The following is a 27,732-nucleotide window of genomic DNA, read 5'->3' as shown; positions in this document are numbered from 1 at the left end:
ATGATCAGAAATCCCAGAGTCACTCATGTCACTGTGTCCTCTGTGTCTCTGAACTGGAGTGAACCAGTGGGAAACTGGTCCTTCTATAGCGTCCATTGGACAGATGGACATATCAATGTGTCTGACACACATGTGACCATTAACAACCTGACTGCTGGTGTCGAGTATGCAATAAGTGTCACAGCAGTGGCAGGTGATGGCCACACTGGTGGACAGAGTGTGTACTTTTCCCAGTACACAAGTAAGTAGAGGTTGAATGTGGCTCATAACTGGTCTGCTGAGGACACCTAGTGGTCAAGAGTGCAATGTTCATAATCAGGATGAAATTCACAGGTTCATATAAGAAAATTGCTGGTGTAGAATAGCGGAGACAGACGTTCAGGTATCTCATGTTGGTATCCTCAGAGTCTGTGGTTACACTAACTTCTCTTTCAGCTGCAGTGATGTGGTTGAACAGATAATATTGATAATAAATGAATACAAATGTGCATGGAAGCAGCTTGATGATTGTGGTCGAGGCAAAGTGTCTCTTGTTCCTATGACTTTAATAGATTTTTCAAAGCAAATGCAGGATAAAACTTTCTCTCACAGAGCCTGAAAGAGTCCACTCCCTCAATGTCACTGATATCACAACATCCTCCATGTTGGTGATGTGGACTGAACCACGGGGAAACCGCTCCTTTTATCGACTGCTGTGGACTGATGGGACAAGGAGTCAGAGTGTCATTGTACATGAAGCAATGATACATGTCACTGGATTAACAGCTGGAGTGAAGTACAGATTAAGTGTCACAGCAGTGGCTGGAGACAACCAAACAGAAAGTGAAATGACTCACGTTTTTCAGTATACAAGTAAGATAAAGAGTAGGATTTCTGCTGATCTTTTTTTTGTGTTTTAATCCATATCCTTATCTGCAGATAAAAACACCACCACACACCACTTTTTTTCCTTAATGACAAACTGGTGAAGCCTTAATGGGACTTGTAGAACAACTATAACAAAACAAAAAATGAGAAAGACATTTTCCTTCAGATTTTTATTTTTTTTTGTATTATGTAACTCTTCTGTATTTGCTGCAGTGCCTGGAGCAGTGACCGACCTCACAGTGAGTGATGTGAGCACAACAGCAATCCAGCTGACGTGGCTCAGACCAAGTGACCATAAGACTTCCTACTCCTACCTGCTGGTGGCGCTCCAGGGTGCCGCAGAGATTCAGAGGAATCAAACAGTGAGGGAGACGTTTACCTTCACCCACCTGAGCCCTGGAGAACTGTACACATTCCATGTGTTTACAGTTGTGGAGGTAGTGAAGTCTACGGGGGTAAACATGTCAAGATACACGAGTAAGTTGCTGAAATTTGTGAAAAATTGTTAATGAATGTATTATCACTTCACACAGTACGGAAGCAGCTGAAAGGTCAAGTGCAGGGGTGCACCCATGGTCATTTGCCGTGGGAATAATCCTGGGGGTGTGTGTTTATAGGTCACATAATCAGGCTTTAAAAAAATGCACAGGTTTTTCCGTCTTCTTTTGTTGAGTCAAAGTTATGATTCATTTTATATGGTATTTTTAGTAGATATAAAGTAGCGATAATTGTGCAGAGGTCACAAAATAGACTGTTTTTTTTAATTATTTTTGTTCATAAAAACAAACCAAGTGAACTTTTAAGTTTGACATATTTCCAAATTTCACTAATTCAATCCGATTTTGAGTAGGTTTTGCCCTGGTGTATTTATATAGTTGGAGAAAATGGATAAAAGACACTCTATATTGCCTCTGTATATACTGTACATTTAAACATAGCAAAACAAATGCTCTGTGTTCTAAGGGCTAACACACAAGGGTTTTTCAATAAGACAAACTGAGTTCAGGGTTAGAGAATGACGGTGTGGAGTCTTGAGGGTGGCAGGCTGCAGGGAAAAAAAAGTGTGCACACAAAAATGTATATTCGGAGACACAACTCACATGTTAATGAGCTGGAGGTCAGCAGCTGGACGGGTTGACGTAACAGTTCATGTGTACACAATACTACTAATGCTGCTATTAGCATTTTGACTCATAAATCAAGGTCAAGGTCAAGGTACTTTATTTGTCCCCCAATGAGGCAATTTGTTGTGCAGCAATAGTACAGTACAGATCACACACAATCACACACACACACAGTTAAAATGTTGCCTACCTTGCAGGCATAGTTAAAAAACAATAAAGTAATAATAAAATAAAGAAATGAAATAATAAAAGGCTGAGTTGGGGGGGGGGTTATCTATGGTACTTTGTAGAGTTAAGAAGTAAAATGGCAGATGGAACAAAAGAATGTTTATATCTGTTGGTTCTAAAGTTGGGGAGTTTAAAGTGGGATCCAGTTGGCAACATCTGAAATTCAGCATATAAGGGATGAGAACTACCTGTCAGGATGGATTCAACCCTTCTTAGCACCTGCTTCTTATAGAGTTCCTCCAGGCCTGTCTGCTTAGAACATGTGATACGGCTGCTCATCTTAATAAGCTTGGAAAGGGAGTTTTTTGTCAGACCTTGACCAGATCTATTTTTATTGCCACAGCCTGTTTGATTAACACTCTAATGACCCACTATTGTCTCTGCTCCTCAGTTCCTAACCCACCTGGTCCCATCGCAGTGGAGTCTCAGACTGTCCAGTCCATCAACTTCACCTGGCCAATTCCAGACGACATGAATCATGGTCTTTACAACTTCAGTGTGTCCACCATTCATGGCTCCTTTTTGATTAAGGACAACTGGTTCCTGTTGGGCAATCTTGAGTCTGGAAGCCCCTACAACATCTCTGTAGTTACTGTAGGTGCATGGAACGACAGGAGCACTGCAGTAACAGCACAGAACTATACAAGTGAGTATGAATCACAGTAGTGATAACAGTCACATCAGGGTTTCTACTGTCAAAAATGATGGTGCCACTGGTGGCACTGTCAATTTTATTCTGTTTTATTTATTTATTTATTATATTACATTTATTGTTGTGTGTTTTTGAGGGTTTTACATTTATTTGTGCATCTTTATTTTAACTCTTGTATCATAGGTGTTTTATTATACGTATAAATAATATGTGTAAGGCAATTCACAAGCACCAAGTTACATAGTGAGCACATAGCTATGAGAACATATTGACTCTAAATGTGTTTACCAGTCAGCCACAGATGCATTTCAAACTATTCTGCACAAACTGTTGTTTGTTTGTTTGTCCACTGACTCTCGCTTGCATTTGTTTTTTTTTCAGGACCATTTTCTGTAACTAATCTGAGACAGACAGATATCACAACAGATGCAGTGACCTTGTTGTGGGAGCAGTCGCAAAGCAAACCTCACTACTCATATGTGGTGCAGTCTTCCAATGGCTCATTCCATTCTAAAGTAGTTTCTGACAGAACAACCACAATAACTGGACTCTTGTCTGGGAGCAACTACAGCTTCACAGTCATTACACAGACAACAGACGGCACTCAGGCAGCTCCTGTGACAGTCGCCTTCTTTACACGTGTGGATACTTCATATCCTCTCACAAATACAACCTCTTTATCATTGTTTCCTGAATCTGTTTTGGTAACCTTTGTCTCTTCGTGTTCTCAGGGCCTTATAGTGTCGAGCAGCTGGAAGTTCGGCGCTTAAACACAACAACCATCCATGTGGTTTGGAGAGAACCACTGCAGTACAAGAGGGAATATCGATATCGGGTTCAGACGACAGACTGTGGCTCTCAAAACAAAACCGTCACAGAAGCAGCTGCACAGATCTCAGAGCTCACTCCTGGGACAAACTGCACCCTCTGTGTTTTTGTCATTGCAGTGAATGGCATTGAAGGGGATGCTAACTGCATCTTGCAGCAGACTCGTAAGATTCTCTCCTGTCACTTCTCTTAGTGTATTTCACATTGACAAGGTGATTAATCAGCTTTAATCTTTCCTTCTCTACACATGAACAGATCCTGAGTCAGTGGAACCCAGTATCTCCAGCCAAGGCTCTAACAGTTCAGTCCTGGTGTCATGGAGCAGACCTGCTGGGAATGTGGAATATTTTCAGGTTTATCTAAACAGCACTTCCTCCAATTTAATGAAGCAAGTGAACTCGACCAGTACCTCCTTTCTGTTTGAAGATCTGTCTGCAGGGACACTTTACACTGCCAGGGTACTCACACATAGTGGACCCTTAAATTTATCATCAGGATTCATCACCAATGCAACATGTGAGTATATGACACATTTATTTCATTTCATTTTGCAGTTTTCAATGGTGTCATACTCAAAAATGCAAATGATGTGGCTCTTGACGTGAACATGCTTCACTTTCACCCCCACAGTTCCTAACTCTCCTGGGTCAATTGAGGTCCTGACAAAAACGACCAGTACCATTGAAATTAGATGGGAGGAGGCTCCTCTGATGACAGGTGCATCATTCTTCTACAAACTGACTCACACACCATCCCAGGGAGATGGATCTGTCAGTACCACCAACACCACCATCTACACCACTCACACTTTCAACTCCCTGATCTCTGGGACGTCCTACAACATCTCCATTGTAACAGTGGGTTCCATGGATTTTGAGAGTGAGAAGGTTCACATCTACAAGGCTACGACAAGTAAGGATTTTATTCTTCAGACGCTCTCCTCTTTGACCTTCAATATCTGCAGCAACTTTTACTGCTCATAAATATGTTTCATACAATCAGCACCATGAATTAAATAAACAAAACAACTTTGAGATTTATGCAGAGGGAAGTGCATTAAAATAAAGAGAATTTAGATAACACTTTGCAATACAAAGCAGTAACAATATGGTAACAATATAGTAATATTTGTTTTATTTTGGAAGTAATAATATAGTATTACCATAGTATTTCTGAAGTAATAACAAAATAGTGGCTTTGAAACAAACATAAATGTAAATGGGAAATAAGAGTGAATGGATTTCAACTTTCTGATATGGTAATTATCAGTTTTTACTTTAAAAAGTATTTGACGGTATAAGACTAGTGGTAGCTGATAGTGACTGTCATTACCCTGTATATTACTTAGATATTTCTTTGGAAATTATGGTGATAGTAATTGCAGTTTTTATTTCACTCTTATCACGTTAAAGGTCAAAAGTGCTTCATAAATAAAAACAGAAACAAACACAGAAAGAAAAACAGTAATAAGATGATAAAATAAAATAAAACATTTAAACATGAGTTCAATCAACCAAAAGAAATAATCTGTGAAATGCACGATGATAAATTAAGTTTTGATTTAAAGGAAACTATTGACTCCACCTGTCGTATTTCCTCTGACAGGGAAATCTCAAGTCCATGTGCTCTAACTTTAAAAGCTCTTTCCACAGTGGTAATATTTTTTTCTTATTACTACACAACTACTATTTTAATGACTAAGTAAGGAATTGCACTACAAATAAGATGGTATTACCATAACACTACCTCCTTATTATAAAATCAATACCATGTTGTTACTGTACTGTAAGGTAAATGTTGCCAGAATATAAATAGAAAAAAATGGCTTTATTCTACCTTACACTCTCTATTCCCTGTTCTCAGGGCCTTATAGTGTCGAGCAGCTGGAAGTTCAGCGCTTAAACGCAACAACCATCCATGTGGTTTGGAGAGAACCACTGCAGTACAAGAGTGAATATCAATATCGGGTTCAGACGACAGGCTGTGGCTCTCAAAACAAAACTGTCACAGAAGCAGCTGCACAGATCTCAGAGCTCACTCCTGGGACAAACTGCACCCTCTGTGTTTTTGTCATTGCAGTGAATGGCATTGAAGGGGATGCTAACTGCATCTTGCAACAGACTCGTAAGATTCTCTCTTGTCACTTCTCTTAGTGTATTTCACATTGATAAGGTGATTAATCAGCTTTAATCTTTCCTTCTCTACAAATAAACAGATCCTGAGTCAGTGGAACCCAGTATCTCCAGCCAGGGCTCCAACAGTTCAGTCCTGGTGTCATGGAGCAGACCTGCTGGGAATGTGGAATATTTTCAGGTTTATCTAAACAGCACTTCCTCCAATTTAATGAAGCAAGTGAACTCGACCAGTACCTCCTTTCTGTTTGAAGATCTGTCTGCAGGGACACTTTACACTGACAGGGTAATCACACATAGTGGACCCTTTAATGCATCATCAGGATTCATCACCAATGCAACATGTGAGTATATGACACATTTATTTCATTTCATTTTGCAGTTTTCAATGGTGTCATATTCAAAAAATGCAAATGATGTGGCTCTTGACATGACATGCTTCACTTTCACTCCCACAGTCCCTAACTCTCCTGGGTCAATTGAGGTCCTGACAAAAACGACCAGTACCATTGAAATTAGATGGGAGGAGGCTCCTCTGATGACAGGTGCATCATTCTTCTACAAACTGACTCACACACCATCCCAGGGAAATGGATCTGTCAGTACCACCAACACCACCATCTACACCACTCACACTTTCAACTCCCTGATCTCTGGGACGTCCTACAACATCTCCATTGTAACAGTGGGTGCCATGGATTTTGAGAGTGAGAAGGTTCACATCTACAAGGCTACGACAAGTAAGGATTTTATTATTCGGACGCTCTCCTCTTTGACCTTCAATATCTGCAGTAACTTTAACCTCTCACAAATGGGTTTCATATAATCAGCACCATGAATTAAAATAAACAAAACAACCAAAACATTTTGGTTGAGGCAATTGCAGTAAATTATAACACCCTGCAATACAGCACAGTAACACTATGGTAACACTATTGTAATAGTATGATAAAACTTTTGTATTATGGAAATGACCATAGTTTTGATATTGTTATAGCCGAATAGTGGCTTTGTAACAAACAGTAATGTAAGTGGGCCATAAGAGAGAATGATTTCAACTTTCTGATATGGTAATTATCAGTTTTGACTTCAAAAACTGATGTGAAGGTATTAGACTGATGATAGCTGGCGCTAGGAACACTCATTACCAACACATTATTTAGATATTGCTTTGGAAAATACTGTAATTATGATATTAACAGTTTGTCACTCTTTTCATGTTAAAGATCATAAGTGCTTCACAAATAAAAATATAAGTTAAAAGACAAAAAAATAAATCAATAGAAACGGTAATAGAATGATGAAAGAATAAAGACGTTTAAACTTGAGTTCAGTTAACCATAAGAAATAATCTGTAAAACGCACAATGATGAATTAAGTTTTGATTTAAAGGAAACCATTGACTCCACCTGTCGTATTTCCTCTGACAGGGAAATCTCAAGTCCATGTGCTCTAACTTTAAAAGCTCTTTCCACAGTGGTAATATTATTTCCTTATTACCACACTATTACTATTTATATGACTAAGGACAGAATTGCACTACAATTAAGATGGTATTACCATAATAACAGTACCTCCTTATTATAAAATCAGTACCGTGTTGTTACTGTACTGTAAGGTCAATGTTGCCAGAATATATATAGATATTTATTGCTTTATTTTACCTAACACTCTCTATTCCCTGTTCTCAGGGCCTTATAGTGTCGAGCAGCTGGAAGTTCAGCGCTTAAACACAACAACCATACATGTGGTTTGGAGAGAACCACTGCAGTACAAGAGTGAATATCAATATCGGGTTCAGACGACAGGCTGTGGCTCTCAAAACAAAACTGTCACAGAAGCAGCTGCACAGATCTCAGAGCTCACTCCTGGGACAAACTGCACCCTCTGTGTTTTTGTCATTGCAGTGAATGACATTGAAGGGGATGCTAACTGCATCTTGCAGCAGACTCGTAAGATTCTCTCCTGTCACTTCTCTTAGTGTATTTCACATTGACAATGTGATTAATCAGCTTTAATCTTTCCTTCTCTACACATGAACAGATCCTGAGTCAGTGCAACCCAGTATCTCCAGCCAGGGCTCTAACAGTTCAGTCCTGGTGTCATGGAGCAGACCTGCTGGGAATGTGGAATATTTTCAGATTTATCTAAACAGCACTTCCTCCAATTTAATGAAGCAAGTGAACTCGACCAGTACCTCCTTTCTGTTTGAAGATCTGTCTGCAGGGACACTTTACACTGCCAGGGTAATCACACATAGTGGACCCTTTAATGCATCATCAGGATTCATCACCAATGCAACATGTGAGTATGACACATTTATTTCATTTCATTTTGCAGTTTTCAATGGTGTCATATTCAAAAATGCAAAATGATGTGGCTCTTGACATGAACATGCTTCACTTTCACGCCCACAGTCCCTAACTCTCCTGGGTCAATTGAGGTCCTGACAAAAACGACCAGTACCATTGAAATTAGATGGGAGGAGGCTCCTCTGATGACAGGTGCATCATTCTTCTACCAACTGACTCACACACCATCCCAGGGCAATGGATCTGTCAGTACCACCAACACCACTCACACTTTCAACTCCCTGATCTCTGGGACGTCCTACAACATCTCCATTGTAACAGTGGGTGCCATGGATTTTGAGAGTGAGAAGGTTCACATCTACAAGGCTACGACAAGTAAGGATTTTATTCTTCAGATGCTCTCCTCTTTGACCTTCAATATCTGCAGTAATTATCAGTTTTAACTCAAAAGAAAGTATGTGAAGGTATTAGACTGATGGTAGCTGATAGTTACTCTCATGACCAAAATATTACTTAGATATTGCTTTGGACATTAATGTACACTAATTGTGATATTTATTGTTTGTGTCATTCTTCTCATATTAAAGATCAAAAATTCTTCACAAATAAAAAAACACACGTTAAAAGACATAAAAACAAAGTAATAAAAACAGTAATACAATGATAAAATAATGAAAACATTTAAACATGAGTTCAATCAACCATATTAGATATTCAAGACATTTCCTGGATGCAGTGGGGCGCTTTATCATTGATGTATCCTGGGGTCATATGGTGTTTTGGGTCTCACAACATCATACACTCTTACCCAGGTCGACCCCGACTAACATCCCAGCAGCAACCCACAGATTAGCCCTCTTCAACTAAAGCCACCTATTGGCTTTCTCTGCGGCTTTACTTGCAGATTGAATGGCCTTCTTCTTAGCTGCTCCAATAATGTCCAACCGAGTGTGGACTTTGCAGAGTGGAGCATCCTGCAAATCCTCTGCAGCCAACTTCTATTGGCTCTTAAAATGTCCTCCAGCCACTGCCCCTACACTTTTCCACTAGTTCCTGGTACTTGGCACGTTTCCTCTTAGTAGCTTCCTCGATCCGCTCTTCCCAGGGCACTGTCAGTTCCAGCATGATCGACTGTTTTGAGGCCTCAGATGTGATGATCATGTCTGGTGTGAGTGATGTTGGAGCAAAGTGTTGTGGGAACTTCAGCTGCTTTCCCAAGTCTGCCAGCAGCTGCCAGTCTGAAGTTGTGTGGAGCGGGCCTGTTGTTATTGTTGCCTGTGGTTTCTCTCCAGCTTTGATGAAGGTTACTGCCTTCTTTGGGGTGTGGTGTTTGCCTGTGTCTGCTGGTGTTTATAACTGAGGCTAAGCTCTCAGCAACTGACCTAAGCACCTGGTAATGGCGCCAACGATATCGACCCTCTTCAAGAGCCTTAGGGCAGTTGCTGAGAAGATGTTCTAATGAGCCTCTTCCAGAGCGATGTGCGGATGAATGGGTCTCATTCTTCCCCCAGACATGGAGATATTCTGGGCTTGGCAGGGCATCGTAAACAGATTGCACCAGAAATCTGACATGAAAGAAGTCTGCCTGCATGATGTTTGACCAGGTGATCCTGTGCTGCAGTGTTCTCTCCCACTTTGTCCACGCTCCCTGTTGCCGGAGTTCTACCACCCTACTAACTTGCTCTTCCTCCAGCCCTGTTCGGGCCTGTTTCTGGACTAGATGGTGTCTCACTTTGCCCTGGGCCTTGCAAAACTGTGTCTTTGGGAAGTAGCACAAACCTGCTCTGCCAGTCACTAAGGTGCCCACCAGTGTCCTTTGTCTCAGATGTGACTCCGCCACCTCTGCCCTCCATTTCCTTCCTGTCCTCACCTCAATGCCGGCTGGTGACACCTTACAGTCCCAGGAGTCCGTGTGCTATAGGGATTCATGTGTGCGTGCCACAGCTGCGGGGTGTTGCCACTGATCTTCCTTTCCAGGGAGTCACTGTCGTCATTGGGACTGCATAGACCAGCAGGGGCCACACGACTCAGGGCAAGATGGAGTGCTGATAGATCCAGGCTTTGACTATACCAGGCAGACCGGACCTGTTAACCTTAGTGAGCCAAGCTCTTGACTGTACTGGTGGATGGCGGCAGTTGAGTCAAAGAGCTTCCCCAAACCCTTGACTGGCTGTTCTGCGATGGACAGTTCCAGAAATTGAAAACTTATCAGTCACCTTTCCCTTTTTCAACACCATGGACTTTGACTTGGAGGGGTTAAAACTCATCCTTGTCCAGGTGATGAGTCTCCCGAGTCCTTATAGGGTCCACCTGCTCCCTGGGACTGATGTTGTGGTGATGGTAAGGTAGTCTTTGTAGGCTCGTATTGGGGGTTTATGTACACCAGATTTGGTCAGGGGTCCTCGTCATCATGTTCATGGCAAGGACAAAAAGAATAACAGAGATGGTGCAGCCTGTTATTATTCCTTTTCCAAGACGATGTCAGCCGGACCCAGACATGACCCTCAACCTGAAACGATCATAGTAATCCAGGATCAGATCCGTGATCTTACTGCGAACATGGTGGCGGTGTAGTGCAAGCTCGACCAGCTTGTGCAGTGTGGCGCCGTAAGCAATATCTACAGCCAACCACAACACCGCAAGGTCGCCTCAGTTCTCATGAGCCTTTCTGATGAGCTGCATGACTACACCTGTATACTCCAAGTAGCTGTGGACTGAGGGGTCAATGTAGTTAAGGAGAAATCGGTCAGTTTTCGAGAGATGATGCTAAAAAACAACTTCCCTTCCACACTCAGCCGTGAGATTCTCCGGAACTGGTTGATATTATTATTATAAGAAATAATCTGTAAAATGCACAATGATAAATTAAGTTTTGATTTTAAAGGAAACTATTGACTCCACCTGTCGTATTTCCTTTGACAGAGAAATCTCAAGTCCATGTGCACTAACTTTAAAAGCTCTTTCCACAGTGGTAATATTATTTCCTTATTACAACACTATTACTATTTTTATGACTAAGGAAGGAATTGCACTACAAATAAGATGGTATTACCATAATAACACTACCTCCTTATTATAAAATCAATACCATGTTGTTACTGTACTGTAAGGTAAATGTTGCCAGTGTTGCCAGAGTGTTATTTTACCTAACACTCTCTATTCCCTGTTCTCAGGGCCTTATAGTGTCGAGCAGCTGGAAGTTCAGCGCTTAAACACAACAACCATCCATGTGGTTTGGAGAGAACCACTGCAGTACAAGAGTGAATATCAATATCGGGTTCAGACGACAGGCTGTGGCTCTCAAAACAAAACTGTCACAGAAGCAGCTGCACAGATCTCAGAGCTCACTCCTGGGACAAACTGCACCCTCTGTGTTTTTGTCATTGCAGTGAATAGCATTGAAGGGGATGCTAACTGCATCTCGCAACACACTCGTAAGATTCTCTCTTGTCACTTCTCTTAGTGTATTTCACATTGACAAGGTGATTAATCAGCTTTAATCTTTCCTTCTCTACACATAAACAGATCCTGAGTCAGTGCAACCCAGTATCTCCAGCCAGGGCTCTAACAGTTCAGTCCTGGTGTCATGGAGCAGACCTGCTGGGAATGTGGAATATTTTCAGGTTTATCTAAACAGCACTTCCCCCAATTTAATGAAGCAAGTGAACTCGACCAGTACCTCGTTTCTGTTTGAAGATCTGTCTGCAGGGACACTTTACACTGCCAGGGTAATCACACATAGTGGACCCTTAAATGCATCATCAGGATTCATCACCAATGCAACATGTGAGTATGACACATTTATTTCATTTCATTTTGCAGTTTTCAATGGTGTCATATTCAAAAATGCAAATGATGTGGCTCTTGACATGAACATGCTTCACTTTCACCCCCACAGTTCCTAACTCTCCTGGGTCAATTGAGGTCCTGACAAAAACGACCAGTACCATTGAAATTAGATGGGAGGAGGCTCCTCTGATGACAGGTGCATCATTCTTCTACCAACTGACTCACACACCATCCCAGGGAGATGGATCTGTCAGTACCACCAACACCACCATCTACACCACTCACACTTTCAACTCCCTGATCTCTGGGACGTCCTACAACATCTCCATTGTAACAGTGGGTGCCATGGATTTTGAGAGTGAGAAGGTTCACATCTACAAGGCTACGACAAGTAAGGATTTTATTCTTCAGACGCTCTCCTCTTTGACCTTTAATATCTGGAATAACATTTACATTTCACAGATATATTTCAAACATTCATAACCCTAAAACACTAAAATCTAAACCTATGTGCTACAGGAAGTGCAGCTAATGAATCAGAATATGAAAATAAATTGTGTGAGTATTCCTGTTTTTCAAAACAACATCCTCTCTGTTCCCTTTTCGAAGGACCGTATAGTATTCAGAGGTTGAGCGCTCAAGCCTTAAACACAACAACTGTTCATCTAGTTTGGATGAAACCACTGGAGGACAAGGACAGCTATAAATATCGGGTTCAGACAACAGGCTGTGGTTCCGGAAACAAAACTGTCACAGAAGAAGTGGCACAGATCTCAGAGCTCACTCCTGGGACAGAATGCACTTTCTGTGTTTTTGTCATTGCAGTGAATGGCATTGAAGGGGACAGAAACTGCGTGTCACAGTACACCAGTAAGATTTTCACCTGTCATTTCTCTTAGTGTATCACTGGGGTTTTCCCAAAGTGATCTAACTTTCCTTCTCTCCACATGAACAGAACCTGAGCCAGTGGAACCCAGTATCTCCAGCCAGGGCTCCAACAGTTCAGTCCTGGTGTCATGGAGCAGACCTGCTGGGAATGTGGAATATTTTCAGGTTTATCTAAACAGCACTTCCTCCAATATAAAGGAGAAATTACTGAACTCGACCAGTACCTCCTTTCTGTTTGAAGATCTGTCTGCAGGGACACTTTACACTGCCAGAGTAATCACACATAGTGGACCCTTTAATGCATCATCAGGATTCATCACCAATGCAACATGTGAGTATGACACATTTAACAGTGCTGATACTCAGAATGTTGATGGTGCTTTCAGTGACGATGATGCATGATATCGGTCACTTTTGTGAAGGAAACTTAATGTATGAAAACCCATTTGGTTTCCTTGATGAAAAGATGTAAGTAACACTTCATCCCACAGTCCCTAACGCTCCTGGATCGATTGAGGTCCTGACAAAGACGACCAGTACCATCCAAATTAGATGGGACGAGCCTCCTCTGATGACAAGTGTATCGTTCTTCTACATACTGACTCACACACCATCCCAGGGAAGCGGATCTGTCTCTACCACCATCAACTCTCACACTTTTGAGTCCCTGATCTCTGGCGTGTCTTACAACATCTCCATTGTAACAGTGGGTGTAAGGGATTTTCAGAGCAAGGAGGCACATCTCTCCATGGTTACTACAAGTAAGGATATTCTCTCTTATTTGACCTTTACTGTCGTTGTGGTGATAACAAATCTCTTTAAACATCTCTTTAAACAATCAGAGAAACTAGATGTGCGGCCGGTTGTGGCTCGAGTGGCACAAGAAGACAACATCACCGTGAAGTGGGAAAAACCTGCCGATTACCAAGGAAGATACCATTACATCTTAACGTGGCAAAGTCGAGATGGGCTCAGAAATATCACAACAAACCAAACGGAGTATACCATCCATGACCTGGATCCTGGCTGCCGATATAGCTATAGTGTTACCCCAGAGATCTTTATGGGAAGACATGGTATCACAGCATGGAATTCCAGCTGCACAAGTATGATCACTGTCACTTGATTCTTTTCATACACTGTATACCAAAGTTTCACATGATTGTCATTTAATTGTGCATGTGTGAAAAATAAAAAAAAAGTGCTATTTTATGTGGGGAAATAAATGCATTCTATTTATGATATAATTATAACTGATGACACTGTACTAAATTTGTTTTCCTAACATTGAAACTGTGTTGTCATTCGATATAAAACAAAGGTACCAAAATATTTTTTGTTAAAACGGATTTATAACATTGGTGTCTAAAAATGTCTTCATATTGATACTGTATTTACATTCCCACCCTTACAGTCTACATTTGGCTACATACAATACATACATAACAATGAACACTTTATGCATTAAATATCAGGAGTAAAATGTATCCTAACAGTTAATTCTATTGATGCTGCAGATGCAGGCCCAGTGAAAAACCTTACATGTGAAGGTCCAGACAAACCAAAGGCAGAAATCCTCCTGTGCTGGAACAAACCCAGGGGTGGAAACTCTGCATTCCAGGTCACTGTGAACAACAGCAAGACCACAAGCTCCTTTCTCAATGTTACTGTGTCCAAACTTCGCCACAATACTAAATATAAGCTGACTGTAGTGACTCTGAGCTGTGGACAGCCCAGCACGCCTGTGTCTCGTGACTGCTGGACAGGCATTACAGGTGATGCGTGATGACAAATGCCAGAAACACATTTAAATAATGTTGGTGCATTTCCTTTAGTTTTATGTGACCTTGAATTTTTTTTTGGGGTACTTTTTCAAAGATCCACCCATTCCACCTGACTATGAGACATTGCTGGATGTTGTTGAAAAGGAACACAACAAGTTCTCCATTCAGATGAACAGAGAACTGCTGGATAACAACCATGGACCCATCACACATGTCGGGGTGCTGATGACCAAAAAACTCGCAGGTAGATTTCTTTTTGCGTATATACTGTCCTGGTGATTAAGGAATCCATTCCTAAATTCCAAATATTTGCATATTACATATTAATTTATGTCCTTTCAGATAACACTTCTAACTTGAGTACATACTTGGAGAAAACGTATGCTCAATGGAAGGCAGAAGAGACTCAAGTGTACCTGGCAACAGTGACTGAGATCGACCTCCAGCTCCGCAGTGGAGAGAACCATTTGAGCATAGATGTAGGAGATGGAAGTGAATGGGAAGGCTACACCAATGGACCTCTTGACAGCAGTGGAATATACCAGTAAGAATAATAATAATAATAATAATAATAATAATTTAAAAAAAGGACCCAGTATATCACATAGTCATTTCTCAATGACAGAATATCCCTCTTTTTGCCTGTTGTTACAATAGATCATGTTACATTTGTTTTTGCTTTATTTATCACATCTAAGTTCAGGTAAAACGAGTGCAATGTGTCATGTAAATCAAGAGTGAAATCAGATATCTGTGATGACATTCCTGCACTGACTTACATGCAGTAATGCACATCAACAGTAATTGTTTTTTACGGAGTATTAACAGGTATGGTCGGGGCATGTGGCAGTAAACAAAAAGTTTACGATATATCAGATTCAATGAAACACAAACACTGCGTTCCATGTAGTGCTGTGATAAAGATGTTCTATTCATATCACTATTCATATAAAAGATTAATAAAATCTTTAGATAGATATTTTCTTACAAATCACGCAAGACTGTCATCGTCACAAGACTGTTGGGCTTGTTATCTCCAAACTAACAGCTGAGTCGGCAGATTTCTTAAGGCCCAGAGGCCAGATGTGGCCCGCCACGTCATTTTATGTGGCCCGTGAGTGATTAATTGGTCTTAAAAATGAGGGTAACCATTATGCTGACGTGGCGTTCAGTGAAAATGAGTTTGACACTCCTGATCTAAGGTGTTGAAACATTATACGTCCACATAACAATTCAGACGGTTTGGTGTGGTGATTGTCCACTCAGGAGGACAGTTCAGTTTCTCCACTCTCACCATACAACATAACCCTGTTGTCACAGCACCCTCTGCTGGCATATTTTGACTGGATATTTTGAACTTTGTTGTTGTTTTTGTTTTTTTTTACTGTAGAGTGAGACCGTGTGGTCATATTGAAATGTGCATTTATGAAACTATTTTGAGGTCAGTAAACATTTTTAATGACACAGCAGGTTGGAGAGATACAAATGTGGTAAATTTTGCAGCAGTAGTTCTGTCAAAATCCATTTCCACCAAACCAAACAAACATTTGGAATGTGAAATATCTCTAAATGAGTCAATATTGAATGGAATTGCAAATCAAATCAAAGCAGGACCTTGTGAATCAGAATCGTATCAATTTAGGAAATCAGTAGCAGTATTCCTCCCTAGTTCTGTGAACTGTGTTGCATGTGTATAACTACGTTATCGTCAGAAATATTGTTTTTGCTCTTCTTCAATGGTGTGATAATTAAACATGTGCTACATCTATGAACTAAAATATACACAGCTTTAGTGCCAACAGTAAAAGAAAGTCAAAGTGTAACATGTGAAATCTGAATTTTAAATGTCTCATCCTGCAGATATGCCATTGTGTTGTTCACCCGTCTGAATTTGCAAAACCACCTTGTGAATTACCAAGAGTCCCTGTTCTCAGTCACAAACTTCTATCCTGCTATTCAACTCCCATCAAACTCAGGTATGATTATAGACCCATGTTTTTTTTTCAAGGCAACACTCATTTCATTTTCTCTCCACTGAAATCTCTGTCCACGTAACAGATGTCATTGCCATCGCTGTCGGAACAACCATGGGCATTTTTTCTGTTTTGTTCATCATCCTCATCGGCTTCATTATCTACTGGAAAAGGTTTGTTATCATCGTCATCGATCGGAATGACTATGAAGTCAGTGAATAAAGTGTAACCTCAGTGTTTATGTGCTGTAGGATGAACACGAAGGAAACGCCAGAGATCGAGTTTCAGTCCATGAGGTACGTTTCATATTTAACATAGTATCTTAAGATTGAAGTGAAATTAAAAAATATATTGCTGTTAGTTAATGCTGCTTTTTCTCATTTCTTTCCAGATCCAAAGCGTAAGTATGAATGAATAATACACTGATCTGTCAAACGTTGCGCAGTGTTAATGCTACAGGCTGAACTGTTCCCAAGTGCTTTTCTGAACAAAACTCATCTGCCATCTTCCCTTCTGGTGGTCATCTGAGCAGAAGTATATCTGTGAGCATCGAGGACTATGAGGCCTACTTCAGGAAGCAGAAAGCAGACTCCAACTGTGGCTTTGCTGAAGAATTTGAGGTGAAATACTAATGTAATATTCTAGAAATCCTTATAAAGGAACAAGTGTGTTCATAACAGTCAGTTGTCACTGTAATCTATATCAGAAAATTAACAGTGTGTTATCCACTTTAACCAAGATATTTTTTTTATCATGTAGTAAATAATTAACAATATGATCATAACATCATGTTAACATCTGGCTTCAAGCGCATTTTTGGCCAAAATAGGATTTCAACACCTGTTTTATGGCTTATAGTATAACCAGCATATTTCACTGGTGAAAACAGGGTATCCGCGGGGTCTTAAAAAGTCTTAAATCCAATCATTTGAATTTAAGGCCTTAAAATGTCTCCTAAAATATCATAAAAGGTCTTAAATACAATTTTGAAAGGTCTTAAAAATAAATTAACGTTACTTTTATTTAAAACGTGCATTCATTTCAGTCTCGCTTTGAAATGTTTCTATTTTTGAGGATGCGCTAGCATAACTACAACACGGAACTAAAGTAGGCCACCTGTGCTGCCCGGTGACAATTTATAGCTTAGCATAGCAGCGGAGAAAACTTAACGAAAACCCGCAGCTAAGCCGAATTGCAAGTTCAGCGATTTTTGGCTCCAATTTGTATTCATTATGGTCTTAAAAAACTCTTTAAAAGTCTTAAATTTGACTTGGTGAAACCTGCAGAGACCCTGTGAAAGATGGTGGTGAAGAAAATTATCAAAGTATTGCACATGTCGGCAATTATACACCCTAAATAATATTAAGCTGCTTTTTTAATGTTTTGCATATGCACCACATTTTGATTGTACATTTAACCATCTTTTTTGTCCTTAAAGGACCTGAAGCTTGTGGGCACGGGTCAGTCGAGAACAAGTGCTCTGACCTTGGAGAACAAGTCTAAGAACCGCTACAACAATGTGCTTCCATGTGAGTCACCTTCTGAAATCCACCTCTACTGATTTTAACATTCCTCATCATTTCAAACCATGTCATCTCATGTCATCATATGTCTACTACATTCTCCTGAACATTTAATCATTCATCTTTTACTTCAATTGCAGTGTATATAAATTAAAGGGCCAGTCTGTAAGATTTAGATGGATTTATTGGCAAAGATTTTGTATACTACCCAAAGGCATATGTTTGGAAAGGATCGACTTGCTTTAAAAACTAGAGAAGGAAACTTTGCTGCCTGCTGCCCCAGCTGAAGCCAATCTGGCATCCTGCATTGAAGTGGCATAAATGAGAAGTTGAAAAGATTTTTCCCATAACGCACATTTTTCTGTGTTTTTTATTTGTATCTGCTTAATCACAACACATTTGGTATCAAAATTATCTCTTAATTTTTTCCAATTTAGTGTCATTTATGGGCTGATGTGTAAACAAGGGCCTTGCTTAATGGCTAAGCAGAGGCTTATTATTACTTCGCAAGTAATAATAAGAATAATAAACTTTATTTGTATAGCAGCTTTCATACAAGGATTCCAAGGAAAATACAATTTAAAAAGCAAATACAACAATGAAACACAACTCAGGGTGGAATGAAAAGGAAAAGTCTACAGTTTTAACTTTGAAATAAAGCAAACGATGCGAATAAAACAGTACAAAACAACTGGTGGAATAAAATACTAAAAGGTCAAGAGGTCAAAACCCTGTTTTAACTTTAATTTAAACTAAAATTTCAAATAAAACACAATACAGGGTGAAATAAAAAGGAGCTAGTTGATGGCTAGAGTAAAACGATGAAAGGTTTTAAGTCTTCTTTTAAAAATATTATCTAGTGAACCGGCTTCCTGATATGTAAGGGTAGTCTAAAGTTTAGGGGCGTAAGTAATAAAGGTGGCATCCCCAATTTTCTTTCGACTGCCCAGTGCAGCCACCTTCCACTTTTTTCATTCCATTTGCTCTCTTCTTAACTCCTAGATGACTGTTCTAGGGTGAAACTCTCTATTATCCATGGAAGTCCATTTGACGACTACATCAATGCTAACTACATGCCGGTGCGTACTGACACTTGTTTTCGGCTGCTCTCTGCTTCGATCTTTGCTTCAGTATCAGTGAACATCCTGCTGAACCGCATAACTACTTATTCGCTTGCTTAACGCGACACCATGTTCATCCATGTTGAATCTCAGGGAAAACTGAACAGGATGGGGTTGTCTTGTGTTCTGCGGTTTTGGATGATGTTTTATTTGGCAGGGTTTCAACTCCAGGAAGGAGTTTATAGCAGCTCAGGGTCCTTTGCCCGGCACAGTCAGGGAGTTCTGGAGGATGATATGGGAGAAGAACGTACAGACCCTGGTCATGCTGACACGCTGTAATGAACAGGGACGAGTAAGTGCAAACACAAACATCACAACCAGCAGCCACGGCAATCTTCATAGACATGGACTTCATCAGATGGCTTCTCCTCCTAGGTAAAATGTGAGCAGTACTGGGGACCTGGCACCAAGCACTTTGAAAACATCACTGTGACAACAACCTCTGAAATACCACTTGAAGACTGGACCATCAGGGAATTTGAAATTAAAAATGTAAGTGGTAGGATCTTACATATACAGAGTTGGAATAACACCTTTGTAAGGAGCATCCACATGTAGCTTCTGTTGTGCACATATACATTATCTTCGATGGAGACGTGCATCAGACACAGCCAAATTAGAGGGATGTGGTCAGGATGCTCATCTGTTGCGATCAGAGGTGGAAAAAGTACTAACATATTGAACTCAAGTAAAAGTACCGATACTTTGATGAAGTATTACTCAAGTAGAAGTAAAAAGTAGTTCATTTGAAATGTACTTTAAGTAAAAGTTACTTAGTTACTTTGCGTGGGGTGTGAGGCAGTGGCGTAGGCAGAAATAATATTTTGGGTGGGCCAGTACAAAAGTGGGTGGGCCACCAAAAAAAGGAATTAGAACTAGAAAAATGACAAACTGGAAAATGACTATTGACAATGACTATTTTACTTTGTAAAATGATGCATTACAAAAGCAATGACGGCAAAATACTGCCTATAACACAAGCTCTACCATCAGAGTTATATAAAGGCTTGTACATGTTTTAGGTACCAAATTATTAAAAGCCATTTGGTGGACATTCGCCCTCCTCTAATCAGAACGATTAATGTTGCTCTGTAATGATCAATCAGACCATACTAGTGCCCAAAGCATGCTGGGAAGTGTTGTTCTTCATGAGAAGTGGTTTTGTTCCGGTGGAAATAACTTGTTTTGATAAACAGCAAAGGTAAGACAACATTTCTGCTTGTATTTCTTGAAAGTCTGTTATTGTTTTGCTCTCATTTTGGGGGTTGGATCCATGAATCTTGGTCGTAGAGTTGTAAAAATGTTACCGCTGGAATCTGTGGATTCTTCGCTGTCCAGCAGACACATGTTTTTTTTGTTTACATAATCTGGTTCTGGTGTATATTTTCCCCCTGTAGGTCTTCATTGTGCTGAATGTTTATTTTTACTCAGTAACGGATAGGATTTATAAAGTAACTAAGTACAATACTTGAGTCAATACGTACTCAAGTAAAATACAAAATCCTGATTTTAAATTGTACTTAAAAAATACAAAATACAAGTTACTTTCCACCTCTGGTTGCGATGCACCTGCTGGTGATAGGTGATAGAATGTTTGTTAGTTGATTGTATTAATGAATTAAGTAATTCAGTGAAGCTGCAGCAGTTTTGGTTGCTGAGAATTGACAGATTGACAAAAACACATCTGGCTCCCTCCATGTGTATGCATGTGAACGCCACCTAATGGCATAAAAATATATAAAAAAAATCCCACACAGGCATCAGTAAAATGTGTCACCTATCAGTGTTTATACACAAATGTGCTCGTGTGTTGTTTAATGTCCAGGTGAAAACTATGGAGACCCGCACAGTGAGACAGTTCCATTTCACAGCCTGGCCAGATCATGGCGTACCGGAAACCACTGAGCTCCTCATCAGCTTCAGACATCTGGTCAGAGAACACATGGACCAATACTCCAAACACTCGCCCACTGTGGTCCACTGCAGGTCCGACTGAACACACACAGAAACACACCTCTGCTTTTAATCCCATGCGACAAATAAACATAAATATAACTGATATCTTTTCTTTCTCTTCTCTCTCGTCCACCTCGTCTACACTCAGTGCTGGTGTTGGACGCACAGGCACCTTCATAGCCATAGACACTCTGATCTTCCAGATTGAAAGGGTGAATGCTGTGGATATATTCGGCACCGTCCATGAGCTGCGTATGCACCGGACCCTTATGGTGCAGACGGAGGTAGGTCACTGTCATATTCATTGTTTTTGCTATATGTTCTACAAAGGGGGCCACGGTTGGTGTAGTGGTTAGCACTCTTGCCTTTGCAGCAAGAAGACTCCCGTGTGGAACATCTTCGGAACAAGGGCCTTTCTGCAAGGAGTTTGCATGTTCTCCCCGTGTGTGCGTGGGTTTCCTCCGGGTTTTCCGGCTTCCTCCCACAGTCCAAAAACATGCGATATGGGGATTAGGTGAATTGGTCACTCTAAATTGACCGTAGGTGTGAGAGTGTGAGTGAATGGTTGTTTGTCTCTATATGTGGCCCTGTAATGGACTGGCGAACTGTCCAGGGTGTACCCCGCCTATCGCCCAATGTCTGCGGAGATAGGTACAGCACCCCCCCGATCCTCTGGTGGAGGATAAAGCGGTAGATAATGGATGGATGGATGGGTTCTACAAATACACTGTAGATCAGGGGTGTCAAACGTACGGCCAGAACCGGCCCACCAGAAGGTCCAAGCCGGGCCGCAAGATGAATAAGTGTAAACTACTGTTGTAAGAATCAGGGATGGGACTTTTTTGTCGACAAATTGATCGACAATCGACACGTGCGCACCTCGACAAAAAAATGAAAAGTAAAAAAAAGTCTAAGTGTCACAAACACGTAAAGTTTGCGTCCATGGAGGTTAAAGAAGCTGTGCACGAAAAGGTGATCCTGCTGCACCGGCTCGTTCTCTCGAGTGGGTCCAATCGTGTGTGTGTGTGTGCGTGCAGTGCGAACAAGATAGCGCTTAAGTTTAGGACGGGGGTGGGGGACATGACACAAGCGCTACACAAATGAAGACGGCATCTCACCCAGTCAAGATCACTGTACTTCACACTGGTGGACACCTAACGAGCGCAGGTTCAACAACCTGAGCCATCTGGCGATTGGTGACGCACGCGTTCCAGCGGAGAGTCCGCTCTTTTTTCCTTTTTTTCCCCCTCAACGGACATTACAGCCATGTTTTTGAGCTTAAAGGGATACTTCACCGATTTGAATGTGGCTTTGTATTGCTAGAATAGCAGTAGTATTTTTTAGAAAATGTGCTTCCCTCCCTCAGTTTTTCACTGAGTTGTAAAAAAAATCTGTTTTCCAATTTCAAAATTTGCCCTACTGTGATGCAAAACGCGTCATTTGACTCACAGTAGGGCACATTTGGATAAGGGAAAACTGATTTTTTTACAAGTCAGTGAAAAACTGAGGGAGGGAAGCACATTTTCTAAAAAATACTACTGCTATTCTAGCAATACAAAGCCACATTCAAATCGGTGAAGTATCCCTTTAAAACGAAGTAGTACAGTGTAGAATAGTTTACACCCCGCATTGCTGCGGTTGCTGCTGCTGTAAAAAAAAAAAAAAAGTCGACTCGTGGACCTCGACAATCGACTCTAAAAATGTGTGAAATTCCCATCTCTATAGCAAGAATGCTGTGGCCCCTTTAAGAGCCGGTGTACATGCAGGGAGAGAGAGAGAGTGAGTGAGCAGCACTGAGTGTGTGTGTGTGGAGAGAGAGAAGCTGGTGTACGGGCAGAGTTAGCATTAGTCACTATGAAGTGGGGTAAAATATGTGTTGTGTTCCAAGCCTGTTGAGAGAAATAAACGCTCAGACTCTTCCAGATCACCCCAGTGTCCGCCTGTTCATCCCATATCTGTATAAGTGAGGGTGTTAACCTAGATCTTGACATGTTCCATGTGAAATACTAGAATTTTTAGTTCCAAATACCTGAGACTAAATGTTTTGTACCTTTGTAAATGGGAACATATCTTCCTTGTAATTTACAAAATTGACACCATGTTCTATTGAAGGTTAGACTCACCTTGCAAATCAGAAGGCTGCGTTCACATTTTATCAGTCCATGGTTATACATGTCATTGGATATCATCAGTATAATTCAACACCAGCCATTTTCTGTATTTTGCTGTTTTGACAGGATCAGTATGTGTTCTTAAACCAGTGTGCCATGGACATCATCAAGTCAAGAACTGGAACCAATGTGGATCTAATCTACCAAAACGCAGCTGCATTCTCCATTTATGAGAACATAGACCCCAGAAAAGGTCATTACAAAAACGGGTACAACAATAATTAGGCCTCCAAAACTGCTCAGGTCCTCTACTTCCTCCTGTCCTCTTTGCACAAAACTGAGCAAATATTTGTAAAGGGATTGCTTTCAATAGATGTAGCTGTATTTATTTTTATACACCTGTCTTGTTATAGACCTTGTAACTTTATGGATTCAAATATGCCATTTTATTGTATTTATTTGAATGTTTGATGAAGGAGCAAATTGTATGTGGGGATGATCACTGTCCAAAGACTTTGTTGTTTATATGTAAAGTTCTGTCTTAGATTCTTTTCCATAAGTGAATACTTTTGTTTTGATCCATTGTAATTTATTTCCGTTTGCTTACTACTGTATATGAATTTATTGATGATTATGTTTTTCAGCTCAGGTAATATGTTGGATGCTTGCAAAGGCATATTACAATCCGAGTGGCTATGTAAAGGAATGCTGGTATAAATACTGTGTACCTTTTGAAAACATGTGCACTTAAATACCACTAGGTGGCATTCTTCTATTTTGTTTTTTGGAAAGAAATAATCCAAAAGAAAATCATGGACTGTTTTATCATAGTTTTTCTGTCAGATTGTACTGCATTTTTTGCACACCTGAACCAATTTGAACTGTGCAATGATTCGTTGTTAATTACTGAAGGATAATTTGTATGTGCGTGCACTGTAGCAAATAATGCACTGGATGCATTTGTCTCTGTCTGTCTCTGCATTGATATACTGTCCACATTTTTGTTTGAATATGATACTATTCTCTTATGGGTATCTTCAACTATTTTAGCTCATGCAAAGCTCAGGAAGTCAATAGTAAACATTTTATTTTTAAATGTAGATAATCCATTCTGCATCAGTGTGTCGTCTGATGAAGTCATTTTTTTTAAATTGCATTATAAATGTATCATAGAAACAGAGACACTTCCTGTGATATTGAAATCACCAGAGGAGCAGAAAGTTTATTTTCTAACTTTTCTAAGAAAACTGATATGTGCAGTTGTCCAGACGCCTTTTTTGGAACTCATCTTTCATTTGTTTCGTACTTAAACACATTTAAAAGCACATTTTGAATAAACAAAAAAAAAAAAAGAATAGGCATTTATTTTAACTACTGTATTTTATTTGCTTTATAAGATGCTTGCTGGTACAATGCAAAAGTAATGCAATATGAGTAAGGTTTTTAATATTTGTATATCTTTAAGTCTGTCAAACAAAATGGCATTGAAGATGTTTTACACCACATCATGGATGTGTTTGCTTATGAAGTGTGTGGTTTGAATCATTGTGTGAATAAAAGTGGCATTAATCCAACAACATCTATAAAGTTATATGTCATTTTTGACATTCAACATGATAATATGTTCACAATTGTGATTTTTAAATAGTACGCTGCTTTCTGTTTCTCTCAGGCCAACGTCGCTGAAAACACAACTGTGTCGCGCCGCCACATGTGACACTGATTGCTTCATTATGCAAATTGTTTCATAATTGTTCCGTCAAACAGAAACGGTCAAAAGGAGCAAAGCAGCTGCGTGCGCGTGCAGTGGAGGATTGAGTTGGCACTCCGTTGCATTATTCAGAGCAATGCAGGTACCTAAGTGCACCCTCAAAGGATGAATAAATGATGCCATATCTGTTTATTTCATGAGAAAATAAGTTCTGACATAGAGTGTCTTGCACAGACTCCATTTTACAGCTCAGATCAGGCCTGCGCTCAGCAATTCAAAAATGTCTTAAAATCAAATGTATTTGCACCGTTCAGGAGGCTCCTCGCTGAAAAGTGGTGATATTTATTTTGTCATTTACAACAGCTTGTGCCGTTCCTTCCCTTTTCCCCCACTTTTAACCTCACACCCTCCACCTCCACCTCCTCATCATCCTGATTCCACGTCTCTCAGATGCACCAGTTAGAGCTAAAATAGATTTGGCATTTGAACGTCTCCTTCTCATTTCCTGTGCTATGATTTGCAGTAAAAAAAAAAAAAAAAAAGCACACGGAGAACTGAACTGCATTATCCAACCTGCGAGTAGGAAATGAAATTAAAATAGGACAATAACTAGGTGATCCAAATTTAATATGTCCCAGTAAATCCACCAACGATGGATTACGACATGTTTCAGCTTCTGATTGAAGTGGTGCATTTTCTGGCAGCAGGGCTGGGCATAATGGAGGGGGAAATCTTATCACAATAAAAAAAAAGTTTTCAATAATTTGACATTAATAGTTATCAAGACAAATTAAATTACAAACTAAAGACTGAGTTTTGCTTCTGTGTGAAAGTTAAGGAGACTGCATTTCCCACGTCTAAGAATCAGAATCAGAATCAGAATACTTTATTAATCCCCGGGGGGAGCATGAGGAAACAAGAGCTAGATATACAGATATAAATAAAATACAACAGTAAATAGGCAATAAGCTAAATGAAATAAAATAAACAATACAATAAACAATAATAAAAAAATAAAATACAATAATAAAGTAGACAATCTGGAAATATATACAATATACAGGGAATGTAAGTATAAACAAATGAAAGAAGTAAGATGAGAATTGGATGAGAATAAGGGGAACAATCTCTGCGAGTATGTGTTTTGCCTCCAACAATTCATAAAGAAAACATTATATCAACATATGATATTGAAGCCCTAACTGTAGGCATTGATTACCCATACAGTAGGTGGTTAAGTACTTTATGATTATTATTGTTACTTTTACTGTTATCACAGTGGTAAGAGAGTATGTGTCATGCAGCAGGTGTCATACACCACTGCGGCCACAGGTGTCGCCAGATCTCACATTGAGGAAACCACAGTCTGGCAGCAGGAGCAAGAGTCTGGTGATCCACAGCAGCAGCAGCAGCAGCAGCAGGAGGGTCCAGTCCACTCCACACTCTCCATGTTGAAACAGAGCAACTTCTCCGGCGCACTCTCACCGTCGTCCGCCACAGCCCGACTGCTGCTCCCCGCCGAGGCAGAGCCGCTCTCTCCCACAGACCCGTGCTATGACGCCGAGCTGGGGAACGACTGCGTGAGCGCCGCCACGGTCGACACGGAGTGAGTTTCACGTTTTTCAATCGCTGTCCTGCTACCACCGCGCTAACGAGACAACTTAAGTGTTTTCCTGCGACGTTTAGCAGCGTTTCTTTCAACGAGCCGACGTTTAATGTGCCAACTTATGTCTGGCTAGCTTGAGTAGCATTGACTTGAAGAATATGGAGGGTGTGTATTTTTTTTATTTTTTTGTTGCTGAGAGTCGAGGCGTCAGTAGTTGTGTGGACATCGTAACAACGCAGTGTACGGAGGAATGTGGTCAGTGGTCGTAGTAACGTTATCTGTCTGGGCAAGATGAGGTGGCTAGTACTGTTAGCCACCTCATCCCCACATTAGCGGAGCACACATGCGGCTGCGGTCCGGCTGTCGCTTGTTTCTGTGGCTATAACCTGGATTTAGCCGATGTCAGGGGTGACACACAAGGGCAGGGGCATCGGTTTGATTTCCTCCTATTTATTATTAGGATTTCCCTTCCTGCTTTTGAGTGTGACAGGGCACTGGGTTGGTCAATTGGTCAAAGGAGCAATCATTGTGCGGATAACTTAAGCATATCGGCTTATGTGACATTTATGAGGGTGGAATAACCCCAGAGGCTAATGGTACACATCAACAAAACAATCTCCATTACTCTAAATACCATTGACATAATATAGTGTAACACCACGTAATATAAAGGTACATTAGGCAGTATTGGCATCCTTGCCCATACTATAGCATAATAACCTTTCATCATAATGTAAGTCATGTGACCTCTGGGCTCCATTCACAGCTTTTTTTTTTTATTGTTTTACAGCTTTACAGCTAAATCTGTAATGTTTCAGGGGACATTGACGAATCACAGCTCACGGCTCTTTAACTACATCTTCTCTGCATGAAGGTCCCTTTAGTGGGATGCACAAGTGAACAGACCCCTTCCAACACACAGCGTTCAAATAACGTTCCCCCTAAGGTTCTCCCTAAGGTTAGTAACAGCCAAACCAAAATAATATTTAGAGAACGTTCCCTTAGGGTTAGGTAACATCTCCTAAACATTGAGGAAGGTGTTTCACCGTGCTCATCTAATGAGACAAGCTCAGGAGAGAGAGCAATTTTTCTAGACATTCTGCCTCCTGCAGCTCTATAGAAGACCA

General features: G+C 40.5%; 2 protein-coding genes across 2 annotated transcripts in view; both read left to right on the top strand.

The window, feature by feature from the left end:
- LOC310931195 (receptor-type tyrosine-protein phosphatase eta-like) lies at window positions 1–26,609 on the top strand (the record flags this gene model as incomplete). The annotated part of the gene is made up of 36 exons (XM_083894305.1): window positions 1–241; window positions 592–852; window positions 1,081–1,344; window positions 2,611–2,865; window positions 3,253–3,510; window positions 3,603–3,863; window positions 3,955–4,215; window positions 4,330–4,611; window positions 5,563–5,823; window positions 5,915–6,175; window positions 6,290–6,571; window positions 7,523–7,609; window positions 8,249–8,518; window positions 11,317–11,577; window positions 11,669–11,929; window positions 12,042–12,323; window positions 12,602–12,802; window positions 12,888–13,151; window positions 13,312–13,581; window positions 13,663–13,896; window positions 14,338–14,595; window positions 14,699–14,848; window positions 14,947–15,148; window positions 16,465–16,580; window positions 16,663–16,750; window positions 16,829–16,873; window positions 16,969–16,977; window positions 17,110–17,197; window positions 18,016–18,106; window positions 19,103–19,179; window positions 19,379–19,513; window positions 19,597–19,713; window positions 21,047–21,207; window positions 21,326–21,461; window positions 23,415–23,557; window positions 26,279–26,609. 36 exons carry the CDS (start codon window positions 1–3, stop codon window positions 26,607–26,609), a joined length of 7,164 nt encoding a protein of 2,387 aa, XP_083750431.1.
- Window positions 26,553–27,732, top strand: part of LOC310931072 (oxysterol-binding protein-related protein 5-like) — a 46,902-nt gene continuing 45,722 nt past the window's right edge. The window contains exon 1 of the mRNA XM_083894158.1: window positions 26,553–26,605. The gene's annotated coding sequence lies outside the window, so the exon portion shown is untranslated. The remainder of the gene's footprint in view (window positions 26,606–27,732) is intronic.

This window comes from Microchirus variegatus (genome assembly GCF_963457635.1).
Source record: "Microchirus variegatus genome assembly, chromosome: 8".
NCBI classification, from domain to species: domain Eukaryota; kingdom Metazoa; phylum Chordata; class Actinopteri; order Pleuronectiformes; family Soleidae; genus Microchirus; species Microchirus variegatus.
The sequence above is the reverse complement of the archived record's forward strand: the minus strand, read 5'-3'. Positions and strand labels throughout refer to the sequence as shown.